The sequence below is a fragment of the Drosophila mojavensis genome, unplaced genomic scaffold (assembly GCF_018153725.1).
Source record: "Drosophila mojavensis isolate 15081-1352.22 unplaced genomic scaffold, ASM1815372v1 contig_36, whole genome shotgun sequence".
Lineage (NCBI taxonomy): Eukaryota > Metazoa > Arthropoda > Insecta > Diptera > Drosophilidae > Drosophila > Drosophila mojavensis.
This window is the reverse complement of record NW_025318858.1, coordinates 5,623,501-5,649,443: the sequence shown is the minus strand read 5'-3', so window position 1 is coordinate 5,649,443 and position 25,943 is coordinate 5,623,501. Positions and strand designations below refer to the sequence as shown.

Genomic DNA, 25,943 nt, shown 5'->3' with positions numbered 1-25,943 from the left:
ATTACACTTTTATTTTAGGCTATAAATGATTTCAAACAGACAATTTGTTTTACGTTCAATTGCTATAAACAAAATTGTTTAGAACAATTCTAAATATGTATTTAAATGAGCTTAGTTGCAGCACACGTAAAAAATTATAAATAAAAAAGTAAATCGTAAAATATTACTATAAATAACTTTTAAATTTCGTATTTCAGTACTTTCAACGCATTTTTTTTCTTTTCACACTTTTCTTTCTTTCCATTCTTGACTGCATGTCAAGTCAAATCTTTTCAAAATTTCGTGATCATTGAACCTAAAATATTTCCAAATATTTTTCAGTAATTGTTTCAGTCATTATGCAGATGATTTAGAGAAATATTTCTAATATATATCTTTGTATTATTGTTTTTCTAGAGTTCACTTCAAGCATTTGCGCAGTGCATTTTCAAATTGAGTTAATGACAACTGTCAGGTACTCAATATTGGTATGGCAACATGGCCCAAGTTATCCGTCAAATTTTTGTTAACCAAAGTGTGGGCGGAGTCTAAGCAATATACTATATAAACTGTAGTATATAAGGCATATACGTACTATAAATACTGCTCTGCGTATTTATTAGCATTTCGTCTTAGGTTTTCAGAATCCTCACAGCTCAAGTGCAGCATTTATGTTTTACCTCAAAGCATATGAATTTTAATGATATTTAACAACGTCATCTTGAGTTTTGTTGTATTTAGCAGAGAACATAATTTTGCTTAGGTTCCTTTGCACCTGAAGAGCTGAAACAAAACACTTGTGAATGGAAAGATTCGCAAGTGTTGAAATGGATCAAACATGTTTGTTCAGTGTATATAGTATATAAATTATTTTTACTGCAAAAAAGAATTGTTATAGTATTTTCTATTATTTCTTTTTTATATTTTTCAAAACATTTTTGTTGTGTTTTTTAGCGATTGCGGCTGCTCGCAAACTGTCAAAGCGGCTAAGAAAATTTATTTTATTTATTTTCGATGCGGATTTTCGCTTAAACTTTAAGCATGCTCCAAGCAACATTTTCTATTGGCATCTCATTTTGGCCAATGTGTTTTTTGGAATCGAAAGCGAAGCAAAGCAAGCAGACTTTTTTTTTCCACTACTATATAGTTAAATACATATATATACAGACATGTATTTTCATTTTCCGCTTGTCAGTTGACAGCGCAACGTTTTTCTCTTGAGTGTCGTTCTTTTCCCAAATATCCAACATCTAACTTTTAGTGTGTGTGTATGTGTGTGTGTGTGTGTGTGTTCTTTTAATTTTATAGATACTTTCACGCCAATGTTTTAGAATTTTTGCTATATTTTGCGCAACCCAGCGAGCAAGTGCGTGAATCGATTTTAGTTGGGCCAAAGCCTCGCTGCAGTTAATAGCACAAATAGTCCGTAAAACTAAGAGAGAAAAAACTTTTAAAAAATTGTAAAAATTCATATAACCGCAAAAGAATCCAGGTAACCCCAGGGCAACGTTGGCATTATCTTGTGTCGAGTGAAATCGCTTTGCGTAATCCCAATCGAATTTAAGTGTGCCGTGCTAATAAATTTATCGAGAAATATTTGGAACTGTTCCAATCTATAAAGCTGGAATTATTATTATGCCAACAATTTTTGGTCTATATGTACTATAGACAGACATTTTGATTGCTCTATCAGCAGTACAACAACAGCAACAACAAATATGAAAATCAGATTTAAATAGAAATTAATGCAGAACATCAAATAAATATATATTATAATATATAGTATACGCGTCTGTTTGGAGAATGTCGGCAGTTTAAATAACATTTCATATGATTTCATGTATTCGCATAAAAAGAAATAAAATAATAAAATAAAGCTAGCTGTATAATTCAAAAACAAAATGATATGTGTTTTTTGAAAATTAATGGGCGCCTTTTGAATGCGGAGAGCTTATATATATGTTAAATACTCACGCACGAGCAAATATTATTAGTGCCTGACCTTTGCGAGGTTGTCTGAGCAGAGATAAAACCATCCAATTGGAATCTAATATGATACCTTAATAATTTATTAACTGCCTGTATTTTCCAACATTTATTTATAGCGCTTGAATTAAAATGAGTGAGGCCACGAATCTGTTCACCACCTTTGGCATTTTGGCCATTTTATTGTTCTTCCTCTGGATCATCTATGCAGTGTTGTAAATAACACTGACTCCAGGCTGGGGCATGGAGCAAAGGTGAGTGTGAATTTTTTTAGGAAGTAAGAAAAATAATGAAATTTGGGGATGGTTTAAGGTTTAGTATAAATATATGTATACGTATGGATTATATTTATATATTATAACGATATAGTTCATAGATTTTTTTGTAAATTAAAATCATTAAGATAACAATTTATAGTACTTCAGGAACTAAGAAAAATGATAAAATATATCAGACTTCAAAGGATGCGAGGATTGATTGGAAATTTTTTTAAAAGTAAAAATCTGAAAGCATAGCATAAATATATCAATATATATATATATTATATTCGTTCACAGAGCGTAAACGGTTATATTGGTTTGGAGTAATGTATGGTTTAGCATAAATGTTAAAAACTTAGAAATGTATATGTATGTATTTTTATATGTTCATATAAATATTTACATGTCTACGCAAAAATAATTTACATTTGGGTAAAGTAATAAGGACTATTAGTATATACCCAGGAACACAATAGGAACACAATGCCCAAAAGCGCAGACTTATTCCATGACAAATTGTTTTTTCGGTAAACATATTCATAATGTTCTGAAAATTTTAGAAAAACTTTTAAAGATACTTTTTAATTGTAAGCAATATAAAATTGTAAACAATTCCCTGTGTTTATAGAAAAAGAAATTTGAATATAAAATTCTGTGTTTAAGAGATCCTGGAAATTCGACAATTTTTTCATTACATGCATTCAATAATTTATTGCAAAGACTAAATTAAAAAGGAATCTCCAAAATATGTATGCGCCTAGCTATCGAAAAATTCAATTAGCAGCAAATGTAGGGCAGAGTCGGGGCTACGTGCCTTGAAATGTTTTGGACATGTTTCAAAAAAGCCAAACAAACATGTGGCACAAGCAATTTGAAAACGTATTTAGCAGGCCAAAAGAAAATAAATGCGAATTGCGATTTAGACTACAGCTGCCTGGAAGGTAAAGTAGCACGTCGGCCAACCTCATAGAAGCAATCACTGAATAACAAAGAAATAAATAAATTTCGAAAAGAAATACACTGCACGGGGTGCAAAGCAATTTGCCAACGCCTCAAATGAATTATGGCCGCATTGAAAAGACGAGAACGAGAGAAACTGGGAGAACTATGGAGAAGTTGCCGCAGAAAGAAGGCTGTCAAGAGCTATAGCTACAGCTGTAGCACCCACACGCATCCACATGGAATCTAAACATACTTATATATAATATTGCGTATACGTACGGTTGTCCACACATATAGAGACGATGTGTGCCGCATCAAAATATGCGCAACAACTGGACACCAATACGTGTGACCGGCTACCATATATATCTCTGAAATATATGTGTATTTGGGCCATATGAATATTTATATATACAGATAGTCACATATGTAGATATATATGTATATAATTATATACATATATGAACCATAATTCCAATGAGCTGGCTGCTGACTGCGGGCTGCTGTCCGATTTTGATTCTAGATAAAAATTGTAGGCCAGTTTGTGGAGAAATATTTTTTGGTGCGTTTCTCAGTTATTCCGTGCCATTTGCTACGAACGGTCTGCCGATTCCTGCAAGTACCCAAACTGTGTGTAATCATATAGAGTGCATTGATATAACAGACCCTAAACAATATTCATAGCTGTGCTCCACACTTGACTAATTAGTTAATTATAATTTTATTTCTCTATTAAAAAATCCAAATCCAGCAAACAACAACAAAAACAACAACAACAACAAAATGAATGAAGCAAGAAGTTTGTTTACCACCTTCTTAATCCTGGCCTTCTTGCTCTTCTTGCTCTATGCCTTCTACGAAGCCGCCTTCTAAATTATGATTCGAGTTTACTAGTTCAAGGATATATGCTTACATGTTGAATTTTGAATTCCAACAACAACATTTTCAAACATGATACAAATAAAAACCAATTTACTTACCGACTAGGATTAAGTCGCTAGCATTTAATGGATTTCTATTAGTACCCTAAGTCAGGTAAGTCGAAGCCAAATAAGAATCAGAATAATAAAAAAAAACAAATTCAATTTATTGCCATCCATCGCAAATCAAAAAGTATTTTCCATTTCATAATGAGCAGTTCTCTGACATTAATTATTTAAATTAGCACAAATGAAAAGATGAAGGAACATATACTATAGTTCAGCATAGATAGCTATATTTCATGATTATGCTTGGTTTCTATTTTTTGGCAACGCTGTCAAAAGTTGCGACATTAAAAAAATTACAAAAAAAAAATATCTTTTTCCAAAAAGTTTTCAATTTTTTTTAGTAACATGGCTGACTAGAGATCTAACCTACCCTGCGTTATATATATAAAACACATGTATATATAATTTGTTTATGTATGTGTACATGTGTATAAAATAGCTTTTGAAATATTATTGCAGCGTGTGAGATTTGTCAAATGAATTCGACGTGATATTTTGAGCGTTGATCATATTTTGATTTCCTTTAGATTTCTTTTTTTTTCCTGAGTATTTCTGAATATTTGCGAAATGCATTAAAAGAAAATTTATTTATTTCTTTAACAAGTCTTTTTTTTTGCAATAAAAAGTGAAAAAGAATTTTCATAAATAAAATTTTATTTTAGCAAAGTGTATTTAATCTGAAGAATTCAACTTATTTAATCTCAGCTAAAAATAACATTTTTTTAAAAACACATTTGTTGTGGCCATTGTTTATGTGTTTTGCCCACTTGAATGCGAAGAAAAGCCATTATAGTATATATTTAAAACAGCAAATTGAGTTTCAATATTGGCTGCCAAAACGTAAAAATTTCCCTTTTCAAATAAATTATTTTGGAATTGCAAACTAATACTAATTATTGCAAACTAAATATATTTTACTGAGCCAACCAGCTGCCCATGCTAGTTGGCATGCTTGTAATAAATGTATTCTTATTGGGAATTCTTATTGGACTCTTATTTCCCGTAGATGACGTCAAAGCTGCAGGCAATAAGAGCAGCTGCCCGGTTCCATTTGGGGGCTCCGCGATTGCCAGAGGAAATGTGTGTTCCGGTGAGTTGCATTTGATTTAAGTACACACATTTGTAAATAGTATAAAATATTTATATTTATCTATATATATTGCAGTCATTCGTGCAATCCAATTGGAACGTTTGGGACACTCACAACTTTTATAGCCTGCCAGGCCTTGCCGTCATCTGCTCTAATCATAAATATTAACAGGCAAAAATTTTGTTTCTCAATGGAATTTATTCAATTAATTATTAATTGACCATAATGTACAGTATAAGTGTTTATAGCAACAACAACAACAGCAGCAGCAATACGAACAGCAAAGACAACAACAACAGCTCACGGCGCACATAGGAAAATTATGAATTTCATTGTTTAACACTTTGCACATAATATGTAAGATCTTTATTTAATTCGATTAATTTCGATTAATTCGCATTTTTTCGTAAATAACAACAAGACCAACAGCTCCACAAGCAACAAAATGCAACAACAACCAAAATAACAACAAAAAGCAGGAATAAAATAACAAAACGCAAAAAATTAAAGTGATTTTATTCTGGGTTCCGCTCTGAATTTGAGACTTTAATTAATTCAGTCATTTATTACAACAAAAAATTAATGAAATGAATTTGTTTCAGTCTTTGAAATCAAATAAGGGGAAAACTTAATGTAATGTAACCGAAGTAAGTATGTTTCATCTATTATCTGTATCTGAAGCATTGCTGGCAATTAAAGTTACAAGATTATTTAGTTTGGGTTGAGTTATGAAGGCGAAATTCATGAAACTAAATTTTCACATCAGTGAAATGCATTTTGGTTATCTCATGTATGAACGAGTATCATAGCTTTAACTGCCCGAATGAAATTACTCAACCAAAAGATTATAGAAAACGTGTTTGAAGACAAATTACTTTGCAGCTTTATGAGACATTTGTTATTAAGTTGAAGATTGTTTTGGAAAAATAACCATTAACGCTAACACGCCGCTCTGAATTTTTGAGAGATATCAAAATTTGCGAATGGAACTTGGTCTGCATTCATAAAATATCGAATTAATATAAGAATTCAGTTAATGTGCCTAAATCGCAAATCTGAAAGCTATAATTCTTGCACTATTCAAATTACCCTTAAAAACGAAGTCCATTTATCGATTATTATCGATCAAACAGAAACATGATAAACTCTTATTGCTTATGGTATACACGAGTAAGCATTTAAAATTCCTAGGACAGTCGGCGCGTCCAACTTAGCTCGACATCCATATACATATATATATATAACGATGACTGCCACGCCTCCTTCTGCCTGTTACGTGTGGATTTTTGTGGAAATTTAAAAAAAAACCTTTGGATTGATTTATTCATTTTATAATTATTTAAATTGTGAAGTAAGAAAATTTCAGCGTTAAAAGAAATCATGAAAAAATAAAAGCAGTAAAATTATTTCAGAAATATGTGAACAGTTTTTGGCTGCCGGAAGCTATATGTGATTTCCGTTTATGCTTTTGGTTACTTTTACAGCGCACACCTTTGATGGCCTCACCTGTTCGCCCCACTGATTACGCTTTCGTTTCAGACTAATTGACAAATGGCATGAATGTTTCATTAGTCTTGGCAGCCATTATACGCTTCTCATATGAGATGTAGTTGTAATTGACTATGGATAAAGATACGTAACCCTAGAGTTTAGTCTATACATCTGATAAGACTTGAGTTTCGATTAAAGAGAAAAACATGAAAAATGCTTTAAAAATTTTGATAAAAATATTCAAATATTTGATATTTTGAGTACTCGGATTGTTGATACTAATATTTCATATTTTTTAATGAGACTTTATTCCTTATATTTTCCGTAATATAATATTTTTACATTGCTTGGTTTCATGTCTCTCTGGCCTACTTTGCAGCTCTCTTTAAGCTGCACTTGAATCTTTTAATGTTACTCCCATCTAATTGCTCACTCTGAGGTTTGTAAATAACATTGAAAAGCTTTGGGCCATCCATCAATTGCTGTAGAGGCTAGCTGCCTCTGTCCTACTGCCTCAGTCGAAAAGTTGCATTGTAATTTCAGCTTGCATAATTGGGGCCACTGTCCCTCACGAGCTCCACTAGACGTTCATTTGCATGCCGATGCATGTACAATAATTCGAATTTGGGTTTTAGCCAAATTCAAACAATGTTAAGCCTCAAGAATGCCAACTCGATGCAATGAAGCATGGCTTTCAGATGGCTCTTCCGCCCGCTGGTCAAGACCGGTTTCTGTGTCTCCGTGTGACGCCGCTCCACTCCAAGTGGACTCCTCTCTCTCTCTCTCTCTCTCTCTCTCTCTGTATCTCTCTCTTATTGCAGAAATTATGCAATCGGCTGGCAAAAAATAAAGCTGAATTTGTTATCCGGTTTTTTTACGAAAAGTGTTTACAGTTAACAATTTGGTTAATACTAGGCGCCAATATTTACAAGACTCTTAAAATGTACGTTTTATGTGCGATTGCTGCAATTGGCTTGCAGCATGCTCTAAGTCAACTTCTTTTGGCTCAAGCCCTCGAGGCGCAGTCGCCGCGTCAACTGGTGGCCAATGAGCATGCGCAGATGCTGCGGCGCCATCTTCATGAAGAAGTACTGCAAATGGGAATTGCATTTATCAAAGTTCAATAAATAATTAATTCAATAATCTAATTGGTTCATTGGCTCACCTGCAGTCCGTGCGTCCAGAAGCCCGTTGTCATGCTGGTCTTGCCCAGCGTGAATACGGCGGAGCGTGCAAAGCTACGGGCATTGGGTATCAGGAAGCCGCCGCGCATCACCGAATCGGAATACTCATTCATTTTGGTAATGACAAACATGGGCATGACCAGCTGAACGGTGACATTGTGCTCGGCCAGCTCCTGCTCCAGGGCCTGGGTGAAGTAGCTGACATACTTTTTGCTGGCCGCATAGACGGCCATGTTGGGCATCGGCTGCAGCTCCGAGCCGGAGCCAATGTTGACGATGGCGCCTCGGCGTGCCGCCTTCATTTGCGGCACGATCTTGCGAGTCAGCATGGTGACGGCGCCAATGTTGATGGTCAATATGTCCCAGATGGTGTCCTCCGGCACCAGATCCAGTGTCTCCGGATAGTCATACATTCTGCCCACATTGTTGACTGCAATGGATTCGGAGTGAGTTTTCACAGAGTTAAGGCCAGAGATGCCTATCGGTCAGCGGAACCTTGCCTGCTCTTGGCAAGGTTGTCTCGACCAAAAATGTAAATTGCTGAAGCGCGTCAAAGCGTTTATGAGTTTGCCAAACCAAATTCGACACAGAAATTATTTAGATGTACTTGAAAATGTTTGAATAACTGGCCCTACCACGGCGAGGCAAAGAGTCATCATAATTGCACGCCATTACGAGTAGCTCTGCTCAGCTTACTTTTGTCAATGGCATTGACAACAACAACAACAACAACAACAACAAAACCCGAAACACTAATTGTTGCTGTCACTCGTCATGCGGTTACAAACGGCTACTGTTAGCCAACAATGAGTTGGCTACAATATCGCTCGAGAGTTGGGCGGCTGCCTCAGAGAGGTTGTTGTTGATGTTTTGCGACTGAAATTCGATTGAAATTTGAAGTGCATTGAGTGAGCTTAACTTGTTCAAGTGCTTCATTTAGAGTTTAGGCTTTGAGCAAATATTTAAATTAACTGAAATTTGTTTAATTTTCCTAATGATCAAAGAGATATAGTAATTATAGGAAGAGAAGACAATAATTGAGCAATAATTCCACGCTAAAATGATTTTTTTTTTTTTTTTTTTTTTTTTTTAATTTCAGAAACATAAACCTAATAGATTACATTTTTTAAGTAATATATTATTATACTGATTAATATATATTTTATTTTGGGTAAAAATATTTACTTTGCGGATTCCTGATTTCCTTTAAAACGGATTTTCGCTGAAACTTTTGCTCATATGTACATACATAAATAAAATAAAACCTCTTCAACCTTATGAGTAAGCAAACGAAAAACTTCTGAAAGCAATCTTAACTCTCGTCATATAAGTCTTTGTTCCATCCAGCACTTGTCCTATTCATTCAGCTTCATCATAAATTTGCTATTCATTTGAATTTTGCAACCTAGGCATTTGCTTTTTCTCTCAGTGCATTCCACTTACCTAGTATACCGATTGGTATGCCCGCCAATTCCTTTTCGATTTGCTCGTAGGCCTCACGTCCCTTGGCAAAATCAACAGCAATCCATTTGGTTTTCACCTTGTGTTCGCTCTCTGTAAAAGTTGTTTCACGAGTCAGCATCAGAGTTGGCTTTAGTTTAGTTTAGTTATATGCAGAATACGTTTGTTTACTCACCAATCTCGTTGGTTACCGCGATGAGCTTCTCCTTGGTACGTGATATGAGCACCAGATTGAGACCTTGACGTGCCAATTCCTTGGCATATTCCTTACCGATGCCGTCTGTAGCACCGGTTATCACTAAAAAGAGAAAGGAAAGTATTTTAATTATTCTCGGAATGGAAGAATACTCAAGAGGCTTATGCAATTAGTCCACGGTTTTATTTCTCTCAAAATCATTTTCTCTTTTCAAGAGAAAATGAAGATAAAACCAGTATGAATGAGTGATTTTATGAATGTACCAATGTATGAATGAATGGATGTATGAATGAATATATGATGAACGTAGGCATATATGCATATATGCATGTAAGAATGTATGAATTTATGAATATAAGATGTATGAATATATGAATGTGTGAATGTATGAATTAATGAATGTATGAATGCATGAATCGATGAATGAAATAATGTATTAATGTATGAATTTATGAATGTGTGAATATATAAAACATAAATATATGATGAACGTATGAATGTATGATGACATTCATGTATGAATACATATATGAATGTATGAATTTATAAATGTATGAATATATAATTTTATGAATATATGAATGTTTTAATTATTATACAAGACTTCATGTTTGGAATATAAATCATTAAAGCTAAATAATAATAATTTCATCATATTATATGATTTGTATGCAAACATTGTTAGATTTGCATTTCCACAAAGCTTTCAGTTTTACACGCAATACATTCAGTTACATTCAGGTAATAGACTACAGTTAGCTGCCTCACACACCCTTGCTAATTATCTAAATAATCAGTTTATTTATTTGGGCATATTTGCCAACCCTGTTAGTAGCCATTATCTAGCCCAAAACAAATACAAATATGAGTACAACAAAAATTGGCATAAACACAAAATACAACAAAAAAATACTAACTAGCAACAAAAATAAAGCTCGCTTGTTGCTGATGTTTGCGATCAGTTGATGTTGCTGTTGCAATGAGTCAATGCAACTGTTGCCGCTGTGCGACTGCGCAACTGACCAACAGGCGGCAATTGCTGGCACCGTTAAAATACAAGTTGTTGTTGTTGTTGTTACTGCTCTGCTGCTGGTGCTGGTGCTGAGTGCTGGTGCTGGTGATGTTGTTTTTTAGCTGTTGGCCACATTTGTTGCCAAATATTTGTGCAGCGGAAATATTGACAGCGAATGGCAGCTGCAACGGGTCGTGTGTGTTGGCTCTACGTGAATGAATAGCGCAGCAAATAGGCTCTTGAAAATGTTTCTAATATTCACCAACAATACTTGAAATTGGGGAAAAACTATCAAGTAAAACTCATTGTAGTCAAGGTCAAAAACACTTGAGAATATTCAGAAAATAATATTTATCAAACGTGGGTACAAATTAGAAAGTGAATAAGCGAATAAAGCTACTTTGCCTAAACCATTGGTCATATATTTTTATCAAGGATAAATAATATAACTTTTATATTTCCTGTAATAATTTTGATTAATTTATTTTCTTCTATTTTTCATCATTTTATATATGCTGCTTGATTCAAGTTTTTGTCAACATGGAAACAAGGTACTAACAGCGTAGGAATTTCTTATATTTTTTCATTTAATATCAAAAATTGTTTTCTATCAAATTTTACTGAAGAAAATATTTTTTGTTCTCAATAATATTTTATAGTATTAGATATATTTTAAACAAAATTTTATAAATAAAAAATATTAGAGTTTTATATATAATTTAAAATTGATATTAGTCAAAAAATTGTTGAGCTTCATAAATATATAGATTATGTAATTGTTTTTATTGGAATAGTAGACGATTCGAATATAGTAACATTTAATTTAATTTTAAATTTAATTTTTAGTAATTATTTCGGTACTTCGGTATACTCAAGATGTTATATCATGTTATTTATACATAAATTAAATTATTGTATATTATCTGTATTTTGCATTTGCAGACATGTCCAAAATTATGATTATAAAAATCAATCTTAATAAATCCGGTTTTGATTTCGCTTTCGCAGTGCGAGTTGAATGACTTCGATTTGCTCTATAAACATACCGTAAACAAATATAAAGCAAGTGAACGCCAAAACAGCTGTTCGATATGCTAGCCTTATCAATGAAATCGAGATATAGCTCTTATCTAATACGGTTTGATAGGTAATTGTTGTTTCATGCTAACTTGGCTAAGTGCATGGATCTAAGAAATAATTTGTAGTAATAATATATGGATGATCACGGAAAAAATTCTACGAAGCTGCCATCGGGCATGCAATTTACATAATTTTGTGAGATTGCAAATTTCTATGTAAGTGTCCATATTATATGTAATGTGCATTATACTTGATTATCTTCGTAATTATATGATTATTATTGGAAATGCTTTTAGGGAGCGGTAGTAATGGATTTTGAGGGAAAGGATATTTGGGGAGTTTCAGAAATGTTAAAAGCTCATCTGTTACCTCCCTAAATGGTAAAGTAATATATCTATAATTTATTTATATTTGATTATTAAACTTTATTCAGGCAGAAACAAACACATACATAGACAAAAATAGAAAGAGAGAGAGAGTGTGTGTGTAACAGAGACAACTAGTAAACGAAACTCACCTGCCCATTTGCCAAATTTATCCAGCAATGTTTGAGGCAACTGTGGCTGAAAGTATGGCTCGAGCAGCGCCTTGATAATGCAGATCAAAGACTTGAAGTTGTCGTAGAGATAGGCGGCAATGGCCAAAGTGCCCACCAGGTAAATGGCGACGGAAATGAGCTGCCAAATGAACGCCATGCGTAGCAGTGTATAAATGCTTAGTTCCAGTGCCGGCTGCATAATGAATATAGTTGCTTCAGTATAAAGTCTATGTGGTGTACACGATATTCACACAAATACATGTGTATATACAAATAAATTTGATAAGCGACAGCTGATAGCTGGCAAGGCTTATGTAAGTTCAGTTCGGTTCACTAATCAGCATGTTGGGCACATATAGTATATAAGAAATGAACGCGTACAGTTTTCAATTGGGAATTCATTGAATTTCAATTAAAACTAATTTTTGTGTTTATAGCAGTATTTCCAGAGTCTGCACGGCTTGAGCTGCGGCCACAAGTAGCGAGTCGGAGCGTCGATCACGCACTAAAAACCGAAACCGAAACTGAAACCGAAACCGAAATCAAAACTGAGCCCGAGCTGCAGGCCGCGCAGAGCTCACGACCACAACAAATCGTATATATATGTATAGCAATACACACACATACATATATATATATTTATATATAGTTTTATTCGGGCTTTACAAGCTGCAATTGTCTCCTAAGTCATGAACACGAACAACAGACTGCAGATACACAGGGAGATACAAAAACCATGTTGTCTCGTCTTGCAGCTCTTTCGGCTTCTTTTTCGGCTTTTTAGCTTCATTACTTCATAAACAAAAAGAGTTTATGTTTTGCTGGCGGTGCGAAGATTACAAAATCTGGCAAATTATGAGACGTTTAATTATCGCCGAGCTATTGTAGAGATTTTGGACAGCCTCCACGCTGCAGGCAAAAGTGTGATTGTTAAATTGGTTCACATTTCGGGGATAATTGGGCTACTCACACTTGGACTCCGAATCGGACTATGTATACTCTTAGTAGTACTCTTGTAGCAGTCAACAACTAATTGCTATCAATTAAGTGTAAGATGCATAAATTGTTTTCTACACGACACTAGCTGAGCTGGGGACCTCTGCTAATGATAACAAATTTACGTTGTCAAAGTGCTCTGACATGATAAACGATGTAAGTAAATAATATAATAAAGCCGTGACTGAGGCAAAATAACTGAATATCTGTTAATTTATATTTCTTTTCATTTTATTATACAATCATGTGAATTTTTATAAAAATCAAAAATAAAACCATTTCTTGTCGCATTCATGTTGATTTGTCAGATAAAGCCAGAGTCGACCTATTGCAGCTTTCATAGCTTATAAAAGGAAACACATATTTTTAAAAGTTCTTTGCAAATTAAAGAAAGTGTCAAAAATTGATCTAAGTTAAAAATTGATATATTTCTACTCCGTTAGGACTCGGAGATATTTAAACACAAAAGTTCAATAATTTCTGTCCTAGGGTATTTAAAAGATCTAGTAATATTGGACTTAGATTAGGAATATATGTATATATTAAAATTCAATTATATCTGAAAATACTTTTCCCTTTCTTTAGAACTATTTTCCAACCAAAATATGTTTGATGATTTTCAGAAAGAAAAAAAAAAGAAAATAAAAATATATTGTTTAAAAACTCAATTTTTGATAACTGACTATTCTATTGAAAATTGCATCCCTTTGATATCAAATCATAGTCGCCATCTATAAGCTGACGCATTTCAAACTTTTTCCATACAAAATAAGCAAACAAAGCAGACATTAAATGCCAAATGCTAAATAAACATAATAATTGAAAAGTATTTTGATAGCACTTGGCTAGAGTGAGTGAAAACATTTATTGATTGAAAAACGTAGTGAATGACTTTATGGAAAATAAAGGAAAAAAATGTTGAGGAAACAAATAAGGAAATAAATATAGCAAAAAGTGTTTGGGCGCATCTTTGTGTGTTTAGAAAAACTATTTATAAATACATATTTGTAAACAACAAATCGATTTTATACATACAGAAAACTATAAGCAGCTTCAATGAATTACCTGCGCAGTCCGAAAAACTTATTCCCGTGTCTGCTTGCGTGGAAATACTAAAAATAATTCGCCATAAAATGCGCAGACAAGAACATTTATTGATTTTGACAGTGAGAACAAAAAACAACTGTTCATAGAGCTTTTTAGCTTGTGAACAGCTTTGTATGTCATAGCCAAGACAGCTAGCTAAGACACAAATCATATTAATTTCTTGCACAGCCCAGAAGTATGCAATGCTTTTATTTCTTCTTATCAGCAAGTGTTTTGAAGAATATCTGAGACAAATTTAAGCGCAATCTCCATGGGAAGACCGTCATGGCGGCATTCTGCACATGATGCCAGAAATAGCCAGGTGTTTCGTCCACACCATCCCGCAACTGGGCCACAGCACTGCGTGCATACTGCTCCGCCGTGGGTATGAAGAGGCCGCCGCTCATGATGCGTTTCGAGTAGCTGTTGATCTTGGTGACCACAAAGTTGGGCGACAACAACTGCACATGGATGCCAAGGGGCGCGGCCTCCCACTGCAGCGCCAGCGTAAAGCTGCGCATGAATGCCTTCGAGGCCGCATAGAGGGCCGCATAGGGCATCGGCTGCAGTTCCGTGCCGGAGCTGACATTGACAATGGCGCCCTTCTTCGTCTCGGAGCGCAGGCGTTGGAGGAAATAGCGCGACAGCTGCGCTGCTGCTACCACATTTGTATCGATCAGCTGCTGGGCTTCATCCTTGCTCACGCGGGCGATGCCACCAGGGAAGCCAATGCCCACGTTGTTAACTAGGCGAGAGGAGGATGAGCTGAGATCAAGATTAATGCATGATTATAGCTACTTAGTATGGTTACGGGCAGATCCTTTAGCTCCTGCTCAATATGATCATAGACGGCTAAGCCTTGTGTGAAATCAGCGATGACAATCTTCACCTGCACATTGCACTCCGTAGCTGAAAAATATTATTTATATATTAATTCCATGCCACATACATTCCATTCCCTCGCCACGCACTTATTTCCTTAGCCACTGCCTTCAGTTTCTCCTCGTTCCTGGCTATCAGCACCACATTGATGTCACTCCTTGCCAGCTCCATGGCATAAGCCTTGCCAATGCCATCGCTGCTGCCCGTGATCGCCGCCCAGCTGCCGAAGCGCTCCTTGATGCTCAACCTGTGCCTCGCATCGCCAAGCAGGCGCAACTTCAGCAAGCGATAAGGCGTCCTCAGTTGCTCGTACAGATAAGCGGCGAGTGCGTATACCCCCACGCTGATAAGAAACGTCGATAGGCTGATAAACATTCTGGATGAGTTTCAATTAAATTCCCGTGCCTAGCAGCGCTCGACCCAACAACGGACTGTGTACATTGACGTCGCACCACGACTGACATCGATCTGCTATGTGATTCGTGTGTTTATAATATAAACTCGCCGATTAAAGGTTCTTGCTCGGCATACAAATTCGTGTATTAAATGGCGAATAGTCAAAACAGACCTGAGAAGTGCGACAAGTACTACATTAGGAATTCCAACACTCTGACCAATTCGGTGGCTTTGTTTATTGCTATATCTGTCCACACGGCGAACAGTTATAATAATTATAGTTTGGCAATACAAATGTTTGCTTTAAAAAAAAAAAACATTTGATTGCCAATTGCTTTGGCTCCTCGATTGCTTATTAATTGTCATCGCATTGCGGTGCGTTTCAGGTCGGGTGCATCGCTCGATTTATTGTCATATTGCCCATGCACTTCCAAGGTCATTTCTCTGTGGATCTACTGACTGGACTCGGGCAGCGCCTATTGCATAATATTACTTGTCTACTGATTGCTTTCTTCACTTTTATTGTATCGATAATGAAATGCTGTCTTATCTTATCTTATCAGCCAAGATCTGTCAGAATAATTAGTATGAAATGTAGTATGTATGTATGTAGTAGGTGCTCTAGACGCAGCCAGATTAGCTCGTCACCCTGATCAAAAATATATATATACTTTATGGGGTCTGCTACGACCTTTTCGGTAAAGCGATTTTCCATTTATAGAAAAGTGTATTTTATAATTTGTTATCTTTTGCAATGTTCTATTTGCTATCAATTATATTTATATGTATGTATTTATGCATAGGCCAGTATGTGTTTATCTGTATACGCTTGTATGAAAATTCTGTACGGGTATTCTCACAGTCTATGGAAAAAATGTGTTAAGAGTATTATAGTTTTGTGGATATTATATTCAGAGGGTGAGGGAGGCAAGTTTTTGTTTTTTCCAGCTTTTTTAGATTCAGGCAGATTACCCCTTCTTCTGGATTTCCTCTTTCTGAGGAGCGTGTGCTAAATATTCAGTAAATGTCTACTAACCATTCAGTCTACATAGATTTTAATTTCAAATGCTTGATCATTTTTATAGACTTACTATTGGAGTTTGCAACGAAATATTTCATTTTGATTATTTAGGAGCATGTTAAGGATTAGATTGGGATTAGATTAGGTGGGCACGGGCCGACTTTTTTGCACCATGCCCGATCCGCCCACGGTCAAAAGTTCAAAATTTTATCCGTACCCGAAAGCAAAACAAATTTTCAAATTATTCTTAATTCTCAAAAATTACAACCAATTTTTTGTTCTCAAACATAACAACAATTTAATTCTTAAAAATTACAATATTATTTACAGAAATATTACATGTTTTTATATAAAAAAAAAAAGGAGCATATCAATATTTGATTTTTGTCCAAAAACTCTATAAATTCAAGATTCAAATTTGTCGGAGAGTTCTCAATTGAATCATTTTGCATATCATAAATTTCAACCATCATGCTTTTGACGGTCTCCAAAATATGATTTTTTCGGGTAAAACGGGTTGAGCAGCGTAACCCGCACCCGCCCGCACCCAACCCGAAACTCGATTTTTCAGCCCATACCCACGGGTAACCACGGGTGCCCACGGGTACCCGATAAAAACCCGGCCCGTGCCCACCTCGATTAAGGATCTCTGCTTAAGTTCCCGCCAAACTTCAAATCCCATAACAGAGCCACTCTGTGAAACGTTGATGTCGCAACAGAGCTGTTAGTTAACATTAAAAGCAACGAAACTGCTGTTTGAATAATCTAAAACGTCTTTTAACAGTGGGACAAAACGCTCAAACTTGTTGCAAAATGTTGGCTTAAATATGTGTTGTATGGTTATCCGATATGTTTGTAATCCAAAATTTAAAAGTTCAACTAGTAAAAAATTAGATCTTTTTCGATTATCTTTGCATAAAATTGCGAAGAACTTTATTTATTCTTCTATTAAAATCAATTGCGTTTTTTAACTACCTTTGACTCGCATAATATAAAAAGCATTTTTGAAGCTAATTTTTAAGTGCTAAGCTAATGGACTGAGTATATTGCAAAATATAAAATTCATACATCAATTATTATTATCATTATATAAATATACGAAGCTTATAAATAATATTACACGTTTCTTGTATCAAATGTACTAATTGAGAGTGCTTAATCAATTAATTTCAGTTAATGAACTTTGTACACATTTTATGACTTGCAATTTAAGTGGATCGATAGTTGCGCAGTTTTCTTTTTTTCATCATTTCTTAGTTTTGCTTTCAATTTGTGGTAAAAAGTACCTCCTCGAAATATACAAGTGGTAAGTTATTAAAAAATAGACATATTCATTAAATATTCCAGCCCATCATTTGATTCTAAAATTCTTGAGAGTGTCTTTTCTTTAGATGGCCTAGATACAAATAGAGAAGGTCCAGATAAGGACTCTTTGAGTATAATATTGAATATCGTTTACAAACGTTACTTTGTGCTAAGGCAGAGTTACATTAGTTGGAAGATGTTCACGTTATATTCGAATGATTCTTTACCTTTCAGTTATTAAGTATAGTTGAGATAGATGCGCATGAGTGTTCTCTTGTGTCTAGAATCTAGAATGTGTAAATATGTATAATTGCAATAATTTTTGTTAATATCAACGTTTGCCTTATGGTTATTAACCATGTGAGATATGTGAGAATGAGTGTGAGTGAGTGTCTGTGTTGTTTGAATGCTCCAAGCCTACAAAATAATAACTAAGTAATGTCATTTATAGCAAGCGGCGATCTTAGCATTTTATCTTCTCTGGTCCAGTTAGTAAGCTTAGCTCATCGTTTAAGCCTTCCAGTCCAAACGATATTCATCAACCAACAATAAATGCTGATTAATTATCCAACCTAAAGGATAATAATAAATATTTTTGTTTAGCATTAATTACTAAGGCTTACAAAACCGGATCGAAACAGATCCGATTATCTTACCCTCTTTTTGCGCTAGACTCAAGAACTCTTGCCATTTGCCTTGGATATCCCAATATTTTTCCTTAATATGTTTCCGATCCTGCAGATAGGAGACACCAAAGAAATATGCCTTCAGGACATCCTGTGGTCGTGTATCGAAATGCAAATAGACGCCCAAAAACTTCTTGCTCTCCGCTATAATGAAATGTTCATGGGGATCGAACGAAGACACAATATCCTCGATGACATCGCTGCTCTTGTACTCATCTATGAGATGTTTTACGCTCAAGCCGAGTCGAATTTTCAGTGATACGGAGACCATTTGGCCGAGAGTAACGCGTTCCAATTTGTTGACCTAAAAGAGAGACAGTAGTTAGAGATATATATATTGTATATGAAAAATAAAGGCCACCTGCTGTGGTGTCAGCATCTGTGACGACCTAAAGAACTCCTCTAATGTAATTAGATAACGCGATTCGTTAAAGGTGCGCAAGCAAACCGCGCGCACAGCCTTTAGATTCGCATACAGATGCAGCGTGACCACAATATAGAAAACTGTATAAAGCATCGCTTGGCTCTTGATCATAGTCAGCAGATAGAGGCCCATAAAGGAGGCAATCAGATTGACGCATGTCTCTTGGGAGCTATCCTTGGAGGCGACATCCGCCAAATTGCCGCGCACCGCATGATGCTGCGTCAATGCAGCACGCGTCGCACCGCCCGCCACGCCTACTATAGCCTTTAGCAGAGTGGAGCCGCAAAGAATTTGCGTGCTGAAATGCGGATATTTTGGAAGCACATAGATCTCAATGCCCATTGCCAGATCGTTGAGAAAATCCGCTCGCAGTCGCCATTTCTTAGAGTCCACATCCAGTTGACTACCTTGCCACCAGGCAAATATAATGCGTCCCATATGCCCGCTGCCCTCCTTTAGTATCCAGGTGACCGTCGCCGAATACGCATTCACATTCTCGCTGCCCACTCCGATTCCTTTGAGAATGGCGTGTGTGCAGAGTGTGCCGCAAATGGTGCTGCAAAATGCTTGCACTGTATCCCAGATTTGATACGCCGCATAATCATCGGACACAGAGTCCGGATAGCCCTTGGGCAGAAAGATATTTTGAAGCACACGAAATAACAAGAACTTCTCTTGAATGACCAGCTTATCGCCGCGTAGAGGCACTCGCACAATATTTCTTTGATCTGCGGATAATGAGGCTTGCATAATTGTCTACAGATATGATTATGGTATTATCAACTCACCTGCTGGCGTCACATACAGTATTTCCTCGCCTTTGGTGCCATATTGTTCGCGAAAGTGTATTTTCATTATTGTACATTAATTCAACACCGTTTCTGCTTACACAAAATACGAGACCAGTGCGTGCACACTTGCGGAGCGTTGGCAACATACTCACGCTCCACAGTTTTTTTACAAAGCAACCAGTTTTTCTAATTGGAGAGCACACAACGGAGAGAAGGCCGTTAACATATGCCGAAATGTTATTAACAGGGAGCGCGAGTTTGAAAATATATTTTAATAAAGCGGGTGTGACGCCAAAAAATATTTTATTTTTATAAACACATTATTTAAAGCCGTATTTTCAATCAAGGAATATGCACTAACCTAACATAATTTTATTAATTAAGTATGAAATTTAACATTCTTGTTGAGAGATAATTATAGCTAACGACGTGGCAGCACTGTGTGTTTTATAAAACAGTGTGGCAGCCCGTGCGCGTACGAAAAGTGATAAAAGAGACGAAACAAAACAAAACAGTCATTCAACAATTTGAAGCACAACACAAAAGTTCAAGAAAGGAAAACTCTAGACCCCAAAGGGGTCGCTTATTAATTAATACACTTATTAATTAATACAAAACTTAGAAAAAGAAATAAAAAAACAACAATACAATTTGAGTAAAAGTGAAAAAGTGATAAGTTCGAAGTCTGAGGCAACAATCTAAATTTAAATTGTGATTGTGAGAAGTAAAAAAAAAAAAAAAAAAAAAAATAACATAGTAAACTTTTGGCAGCTACTTGACAAATTTTACTAGTGAGTTCGCCAGGCTACACAAACACAATCGAAATACAGCAGGCAATGTCATTAGAGGATATTAAAGCAACATTACGCCGTTTTCCAAAGCTACTTGGGGGTTTTGGCATATTGACCACGTAAGTGAAAGCAAGTGCAACTGCAACAGCAACAGCTGGTCCTAATCGCAACTACTTTATAATTAAAACGAATGAATAACCATGCCATCTAAATGTGGGGGCTCGTCATTTTAAATTCAAGCTGAAATATAAAGGTCTTGGCACACATTTGCCGAATGTGGCGCCACTTGGCCCTGAACAAAAGCGATTCCCATGTATTTTTAACTATGTAAATATATCTAAGTGCAACTGCACTCAAAAAACAAAATAGAAGAAAATTGCGTGTTTCCGCATTTGTTGCCATAAAATCTGGCGATAGCAGTTCTGACATCATTTGTTTACAGCAATTGTAAGGGACAATAACAACAACAACAAACATATTATTCACTCTGCACATTTTGAGCAACAGCCAACGACCAATGTTGTTGTTGATGCTAACACAAAACACGATCAAAACAAACGTACGATTTTGCCAAAATGAGATAGCATGATAGAGTTAATTTTGTTGTTGCTTTCATCGTCTTTCTCTGCTTTACTGCTTCTTGTGCGTAACAGCTGGGCAAGGCCCTCTCCTGATCAGTGATCACATCAACACACCGACCCGTAAGCGTATAAACAACAAAACGTGCTAAGCGCCGAAATAGTGCGCATTAGTTTTTGCGAAAAACGGCCCCCAACGATTTGTGTTTGATATTTTTCAGTGCTGGTTATCTAGCTAATGTCAAGCTACATTTGGCTTAATTTTTGTCAGGAATATGAGTCATTTAGCTGATAACATTGGCAGTACATTTGAAAATATTCAAGAAATGCGATTAAAAATTTTGTGAAATATCTACTACAATTGAAAGTTACATATAATATGTATACTATAATTAAATGTATAGTCAAAAATAAACATTTCAATTAGATAAAAATTCGGCTAATATAGCTGCTAGATTTTTTTAAAAATTGGCCTCACTTTTGATTGTTTATACCTAAAAATTTAATCTAGCGCGTGTGGCGCCATTTCTGTCTTGGTATTGGTGACACGCCCTCTTTTATAAAACTAAAAGTTGTTTTTGTTTGTGGCACGTTTTTGTCAACAACGTTTTATTGGCAGCACTTTCTGGCTTGTTGATATTTGGGTTAAATAGAAAGAAAACAAGTCAACGATAACGAGTAAACAACAATAACAAGAGCGACAACAACAACATGCTAAATATATCAATTTACAAAAATTCTTATACTTTTTATTTTAGTGCCGGCATCATTCTATACGAGTCACCTCAAATCCGTAAATATTTATCGCAATATGTGGAAAAGAAGCAACAAGAGCCAGACAAGCGTCGCACTGAATATATTTACATTAAGTATCATATTTATCGGGAATCCATGCGCAAGTTGCAACAGAAACAGGAGGACGAGAAGAAGTGGATAAGCGTGATCATCAATCCCATTGGCAAATGGTGGAAGGCAGCGAAGCATTCGGTTGCATGGCGTCTGCTGAACATTGCTCAAAACGGCAGCCAGGCAGAGCGCTTGAAGGCCGTGCAACAGCTAATCTGTATGGATCACCTGAAGGATTGGGATTTCCGGCACTTGGCACAGATCTGTGATGCACGTACATCTGTCTCTCTGGCCCGTTGCGGCGCCGATATGCGTTGGTTTATGCCACTGCCGAGGCGTGGCTGCATCCGTAATCCCAAATTGTTGCTCAGTGACCTGCACAGTATGCTCGATCGGTTGCGTCCCATGTCCTGTGTGGATCACTTCTTCAGTAAATACTTTCCCAATCAGGCTCATGTGGTGAGTACATGGCTAAGTCATAGGATTAACCAAAAAACTACGATTTCTTACGCTCTCCCCTTAGAACGATGACAGTGAATTTTTAACACAGGACCAAATCATTTCACTTTCCGTGTTGGACACAGATTTGATGAAGGAAATCATCTCATTTTTGCATCACATCACAAAGGATACCAAAGTTGCGGCAAAGATTATACACGAGGGCGGCCTAATGCATTTAATGGAACTGCGCAAGATTTTCGCCGATGACAATGAAACGCTTTCTACACTGTGCAAAGTTCTAGCTAATTTATCCCTAGTTGAAGACGCAGTGGAACATTTCTTTGTGTCTGGCTGGGTGGGTGCGTTGGCTGAGTGGCAACAGTGCCCCGATTTGCGTCTACAGGTCATATCGGCCAAGACAATGGCCAATCTGGATCACGATGATCCCAATCAGTTCACATACCCGCCCAATGTATATCCATTGCATCCGCGCGTGCGCACACGACGCAAGCCCAAGGCGGATATTGTATTCATTCATGGATTATTAGGTGGCGTTTTCATTACGTGGCGTCAACGCGATCGTAAGCCCACCGAATTAGGGCTCTATGGGAAGAACGCCTTTTACACCAGCGAAACAGATGATGTATTTCTTGTGGGCGAACAGAAGAGGAATGGAAGTAGATCACAGTACAACAAACAGCAGGGCAGACCTTTAATACCGGCACAAATACAGCCCGATCCAAATAAGCACAATCTTAAAACGAAAGGTATTTGAAAAGAAACTCGCATTTTTATTCCGATAAATATTGAAATTTCTTTGTACCCGCAGAGGCTCTGCTTAAGGCGAGCAAAAAGAAGGTTGAGGATACACATTTAAACATCAGCGATACGGCTACCAAAGAGTTTATGGAAACTCTATGCAGTGAAGCTGAGCTGGATTCGGACTGGGAAGTGGTGCATCCGGATGTACCACTGGAAGCTAACGAGAATTGTCGTGGCAATTTTAGTGTCTCAGGCAATGAATGGACTAATCAGGATAGTAGCGAAGAGTATACAAATTGTTGGCCCATGGAATGGCTGCCAGATGATTATCCCGATTCAAGGTAAGCATATTCAGCTGGGTATTAATTATGATTTTCACATATAAATCTCCATTGTAGAATCATTGGCATTGACTATACGTCCGCAGTGACCGAATGGTCGGCCAACTTTACCAAGTATTGTCCGTGTGAGAAGGGCCAGGGTCATATTGATGTTCGGGCCAGCTCGCTGTTGGAACGCATTGCCACCGCCGATGTGGGCAATGGACGGCCTGTGGTCTGGATAGGCCATTCCATGGGAGGACTGCTTACTAAGCTAATATTGCTAAAATCTGTGGATTCTGTGGAAAAGAATGTGCAACAGCTAGCCAAGAATACGCAAGCAATTGTATTTCTGGGTACTCCGCATCGCGGCTCACCTATTGCTAAATGGAAACAGCATATGCAAGTGATTTTGTCGCCATCAATTGAGGTTAAGGAAATGGAAGAGAATGCACCAAAATTGCTGGAGATGCATCGTCGGTTCATGGGTTGTCTGCACACCGTTCTGCGTCACGTGAATGTCCTTAGTGTGGCCGAAGGATCGCCCACAATGTTGACCACATTTAAGTTCCCGTTGCGCATTGTCACGGAGGAATCGTCACGTATTGATTTCGGTGAATTCTTTTTGCTCAAAGATGATCATCTTAGCTTGTCCAAGCCGATCTATCGCCAATCGTTTCTCTATCAGCGCCTTCTTCACGTCATAAGCGAGGCCATCAAACAGAGCTCCGATCCAAAGGATACAGATGAGCAATCTGTGCCTAATACTGATCTGCTCACCATGAATATTATCGCTGTCGTGCTTAAGGGCGCCAAGGGTCTATTCGAAATGCTGCCACGCGTAGCCCTGCGCTTCACAACCTAAAAAGCAAATCCAAACCGACTCAGTACATAGCGAAATATTCACATTCACACGCTAATCACGCTTGTACCTTGATTATGCAATGCATCCCAGCTAGGAATTTGTTTGTAGTTTATCGAATTCAATAGTATTTCTCATTAGTTCGACTTTAGCACCTGAACGTGTGTTCATAATGTGTGTATATTTACATTAATATAGGAAACGACTGGAAAATCTTTATTTACGAATATTAATTTATATCTTATTAGTTTGCTTAAGGAAAGAAAATAAATAAAATTATAAATCAATTCTTTGTATTAATTCTATGCAAAATTGTTGTTTATATATGTACATATGTGTATATACACTGGTATAGTAATATTCTGGGGAATCTATAAACATATGTATATAGGAAACGACTACTGCATATTTGTACTGGAATCTTAATTTATTTCTTTACGTATGCTCACCTAACAATACAACAAAAATAATTCTACTTAAATTAAGCTATTTGTCGGCATTGGCCTCCGCTTGCTTGGCTCGCAATTTTTCCTGTGCCATTCGACGATTTTCTGCAATGCGCGCCATTTGCTCGGCGGACAGCTGTGCTCTTTTTGTTGCAGGGGTTGCTGGTTGAGATAACGGCAGCGGTTGACCATAATCATGGATGCTATCATCAGTAGCTATCGTAGGACCAGCTCCTGTATATGGCGTGGATACGATAGCATTACGTGAGAATGAAGGTGTCACCAGTGTGCTGCTCGTAGTGGATAGATTGCGATTGATTGCCGGTGTCCGAGGTGCTAATTTGGACATGGCGATTTGTTCGCCCAGCAAGGCATCAAATTCATCAAATGGCTCGCCATAATCATCATTCTCCTGATCATTAGCATCGTTCTGCAGTTCAATATTCTGTTCAGCTAACTCCTCCAGCTGACCCAATCGATAGCGTGTCATATGCACCTGCAATGGCTTCTTCTTGCCCAGACGTTCGATATTGTTTAATATATCGTCGAAAGTGTAATTCGGATACATCCGATGACCCCAATGTTGCAGGCGCCGCAGGACCTCATTCAAATCATCTTTCTCGTAGCCCTTGCCTTTAAATTTTATGTCTTTGAAATAGTTTTCTATCGTGTGCAGGCCACGTGGGCCACGTAGCGTATCCACTGTCAATCGTGGACGTGGATTCCGTACAGCGCGTTTCTTGGGTTCCACCTTAACGGCTTTTTGTTCTCCTTCGCCAGCTTCATTTGCTGCATCTTCATCATCGTCGCCAAACAGTTTTTCGCCTTCATCTGGCTCGCCATCACTTGGTAACTGATCGTTTTCGATGCCAATATTGTCATTGAACAGGTCGTCAACCCCATCCTCACCAAATATGGATGCCATTGAGATGCATTAAAGTCTACAAATCTACCACTCGGCTGCTGCAAATCAAGAAGCTAGTTTAGCGCCATTTTTCTGCTTCTTGCCGTTGACATTCACATTAAAACTAAACACGTCTCACAAACATGCCAACTCGTGTCCTGAGATATGGGTCTTTGTTATATAATTTATGTGGGTTTA

At 36.8% G+C, this 25,943-nt stretch overlaps 5 protein-coding genes and 1 long non-coding RNA gene across 16 annotated transcripts; 2 read left to right on the top strand and 4 right to left on the bottom strand.

The window, feature by feature from the left end:
• Positions 1-1,230: 1,230 nt before the first annotated feature.
• On the top strand, positions 1,231-5,796 carry LOC26528105. Of its 5 annotated transcripts, none has more exons than XR_006357099.1 (5): positions 1,231-1,245; positions 2,085-2,219; positions 3,919-4,202; positions 5,163-5,246; positions 5,322-5,796. It is a non-coding gene; the product is annotated as an uncharacterized LOC26528105 (long non-coding RNA). The 5 variants fall into 5 exon arrangements; XR_001449363.3 differs by lacking the exon at positions 1,231-1,245 and adding an exon at positions 1,311-1,471; XR_004363850.2 differs by lacking the exon at positions 1,231-1,245 and adding an exon at positions 1,976-1,990.
• A 1,210-nt stretch (positions 5,797-7,006) lies between these two features.
• Positions 7,007-14,462, bottom strand: LOC6576059 (inactive hydroxysteroid dehydrogenase-like protein 1). Of its 3 annotated transcripts, XM_015164945.3 has the most exons (6): positions 14,270-14,354; positions 12,188-12,401; positions 9,558-9,680; positions 9,365-9,475; positions 7,903-8,351; positions 7,007-7,828 (listed from the first exon to the last, which is right to left on the bottom strand). In XM_015164945.3, exons 2-6 carry the CDS (start codon positions 12,363-12,365, stop codon positions 7,724-7,726), a joined length of 966 nt encoding a protein of 321 aa, XP_015020431.1. In that variant the 5' UTR covers positions 12,366-12,401; positions 14,270-14,354; the 3' UTR covers positions 7,007-7,723. The 3 variants fall into 3 exon arrangements, with proteins under 3 accessions (XP_015020431.1, XP_015020432.1, XP_002002062.1); XM_015164946.3 differs by lacking the exon at positions 12,188-12,401 and having other exon boundaries at positions 14,270-14,462; XM_002002026.4 differs by lacking the exon at positions 14,270-14,354 and having other exon boundaries at positions 12,188-12,731.
• A 1-nt stretch (position 14,463) lies between these two features.
• LOC6576058 (hydroxysteroid dehydrogenase-like protein 1) lies at positions 14,464-15,645 on the bottom strand. The gene is made up of 3 exons (XM_002002025.4): positions 15,262-15,645; positions 15,089-15,199; positions 14,464-15,035 (listed from the first exon to the last, which is right to left on the bottom strand). Exons 1-3 carry the CDS (start codon positions 15,545-15,547, stop codon positions 14,500-14,502), a joined length of 933 nt encoding a protein of 310 aa, XP_002002061.1. The 5' UTR covers positions 15,548-15,645; the 3' UTR covers positions 14,464-14,499.
• Positions 15,646-17,645: 2,000 nt separating this feature from the next.
• Positions 17,646-20,243, bottom strand: LOC6576057 (RUS family member 1). Of its 5 annotated transcripts, XR_006357281.1 has the most exons (6): positions 19,793-20,243; positions 18,942-19,732; positions 18,551-18,884; positions 18,122-18,466; positions 18,058-18,063; positions 17,646-17,985 (listed from the first exon to the last, which is right to left on the bottom strand). XR_006357281.1 is itself a non-coding variant. In XM_002002024.4 (4 exons), the coding sequence occupies exons 1-4, from the start codon at positions 19,857-19,859 to the stop codon at positions 18,405-18,407; spliced, it is 1,254 nt and encodes a 417-aa protein (XP_002002060.1). In that variant the 5' UTR covers positions 19,860-20,243; the 3' UTR covers positions 17,646-18,404. The 5 variants fall into 5 exon arrangements, 1 of the variants encoding a protein (XP_002002060.1); XR_006357280.1 differs by having other exon boundaries at positions 18,058-18,466; XR_001449362.3 differs by having other exon boundaries at positions 17,646-18,063.
• A 61-nt stretch (positions 20,244-20,304) lies between these two features.
• On the top strand, positions 20,305-24,682 carry LOC6576056 (protein SERAC1). Its single transcript, XM_002002023.4, has 5 exons — positions 20,305-20,705; positions 21,923-22,469; positions 22,534-23,218; positions 23,281-23,554; positions 23,612-24,682. The coding sequence occupies exons 1-5, from the start codon at positions 20,632-20,634 to the stop codon at positions 24,396-24,398; spliced, it is 2,367 nt and encodes a 788-aa protein (XP_002002059.1). The 5' UTR covers positions 20,305-20,631; the 3' UTR covers positions 24,399-24,682.
• On the bottom strand, positions 24,591-25,882 carry LOC6576055 (protein TIPIN homolog). Its single transcript, XM_002002022.4, has one exon. The coding sequence runs from the start codon at positions 25,764-25,766 to the stop codon at positions 24,882-24,884; it is 885 nt and encodes a 294-aa protein (XP_002002058.1). The 5' UTR covers positions 25,767-25,882; the 3' UTR covers positions 24,591-24,881.
• Positions 25,883-25,943: the final 61 nt, after the last annotated feature.